Raw genomic sequence first — 1,963 nt, 5'->3', positions numbered from 1 at the left:
AATAATTATGTGATCGGTATTGGTGATCGGTATCGGTGTATCGGCCCTCATGGGTGATCGGTATCGGTATCGGCAGGAAAAAACCTGATTGGCACATCTCTAGTAATTAGGTGCAAATCGCCTGAAGTCGATGCTTGAGAAGAAAGTTTTCAGCTAGCAGCTGGTTGAGAATTACCTTTTTGGAACCAAAATCTGATTTTCTGTGTTAGGTTACATCGTTCCCACTAGCCCAGTTCAGACCGCTTTAATCCAAGTCCAGTCCATCTGCCTAGTAATCGACCTCTGACCTCTGGTCCTCTGACCTCAATCTGGGTTCGGTTGAAGTGAACTCTGGTCCGGTTTGAACGTGAATCCCAAGCGGACCGGAGACCGCTTCAAAAGCAGGAAGTGGACTAGAACCCAGGGCATTCTGGGTAAACACAAACAAAGCTAACGTGTTAGCCTAGCGCTAACAGGAGAAATGTCTTGTGGTCTTTAGCCAAAGACTAAAGAGAAATCCTCCAGCCGGTAAAATCTGACGCCTCCATCTTGTTTCCATCTGGTGAAGAAGGAAGTTGCACTTCAGAGGTTTTTGTGTCGTTTCCTTCAGTGGTTCTTGGTGCAGCGCCCCCACAGGCCAGGAGGGGAACAGAGCAAAGGGAAAGAAAACCACAGCAGCTGGAGGTGGAGCAGATGATTAGGTTCTAATAGAACCGGGTCGACTGGACCATCAGGAGGATAAACAACTTAACATGGTGTTGTTTTTGGTGTTTTTATTTAAACAACTTGTGTTTTTGTGATGCGTTCCTTGAACCAAAGGAATCAATTAAGTTCATAGAAACAGTTTAAATGACTTTCAAAAATCCTGGAGAACAACTTATATCAACAACTGAAACAGATTAGAGACAAATCTGGCTGCTTAGAAGGAAAATAAATGAGGATGGGGTATCTAGAAGCAAAACGAACTACAGAAGCGCTACATGAACCTGCTAGCTGGTTAGCTACTGGTTTACTGAATGGGGGAAGTGGGAGCGTCACCTCCACCTACTTCTCACAGCTGCAGAGGCCGCAGCACTTCCCCAGGTCAGTCAGGTTTTTCTCTGCCTCCTTCATATCAGAGTTGATCTGATCCAAGCCTTCCTCTATCCGCTCCAGTTGCTCTGAGAAGAAGGAGGAAGCAGAAAACACAGGAAAAAAAGAGCCAGGCAAGGTCAAAAGAAGCTGCAACTATTAACTGAAAAAACAGCAACTTAAACTCTAACACTGCAGAACTCAGAAATATGGCCCAGTCTGGACCAGCAGGTGGCGCTAGTAGTGGTAGTTCCAGTCTGGTTCCCAGTTCCATCAAATTTCCTCCTGATCAACCTTCAGAGACTCTGTGGTTCCAACCAGACTGGAGTCTGCTGGTGTTCAGTGATCCTGACCGAGAGAATCTTGATTTTAACGTGAGACCAGGCGGTTTCTGATGCAGCTGGGACCAAGAGGAGGCAACCGGCTGATTGACCGGCAGAGACGGCCGTACTTCCTGAGCGGCCAAATGCAGAGGCCGCAGCACTGAGCCATGTCTGTTAGGTTCTTCTCCGCCTCCCTCATGTCCTTGTTGATGGAGTCCATGCCCTCCTCGATCCGCTCCAGCTGCTCTGTGAGGAACAGGAAGTTCAGACCCACCTGGACCAGATCAGACCTGGTCAGTCTGAGTCTGAGAGGGGAGCCACTGGAGATAGACTCCTGGTCTGGATCCATCCAACCATCCATCCATCTGATCATCCATCTGATCATCCATCCGATCATCCATCCGATCATCCATCCGATCATCCATCTGATCATCCATCTGATCATCCAACCATCCATCCATCTGATCATCCATCTGATCATCCATCTGATCATCCATCTGATCATCCATCTGATCATCCATCCGATCATCCATCTGATCATCCATCTGATCATCCATCTGATCATCCATCTGATCATCCATCCGATCATC

General features: G+C 47.6%; 1 protein-coding gene across 2 annotated transcripts in view; it reads right to left on the bottom strand.

Moving 5' to 3' along the window:
* LOC103131998 (synaptosomal-associated protein 25-like) overlaps positions 1-1,755 on the bottom strand; it is a 6,266-nt gene extending 4,511 nt beyond the window's left edge. Inside the window, exon 1 of one of the 2 annotated variants that reach the window (XM_016667090.1) lies at positions 1,502-1,755. In XM_016667090.1, the coding sequence (XP_016522576.1) occupies positions 1,502-1,746 (245 nt within the window). In that variant the 5' untranslated portion in view covers positions 1,747-1,755. The other variant, XM_007543750.2, reaches the window with a different exon arrangement.
* Positions 1,756-1,963: the final 208 nt, after the last annotated feature.

This window comes from Poecilia formosa, unplaced genomic scaffold, assembly GCF_000485575.1.
Source record: "Poecilia formosa unplaced genomic scaffold, Poecilia_formosa-5.1.2 Scaffold896, whole genome shotgun sequence".
NCBI classification, from domain to species: Eukaryota; Metazoa; Chordata; class Actinopteri; order Cyprinodontiformes; family Poeciliidae; genus Poecilia; species Poecilia formosa.
The sequence above is the reverse complement of the archived record's forward strand: the minus strand, read 5'-3'. Positions and strand labels throughout refer to the sequence as shown.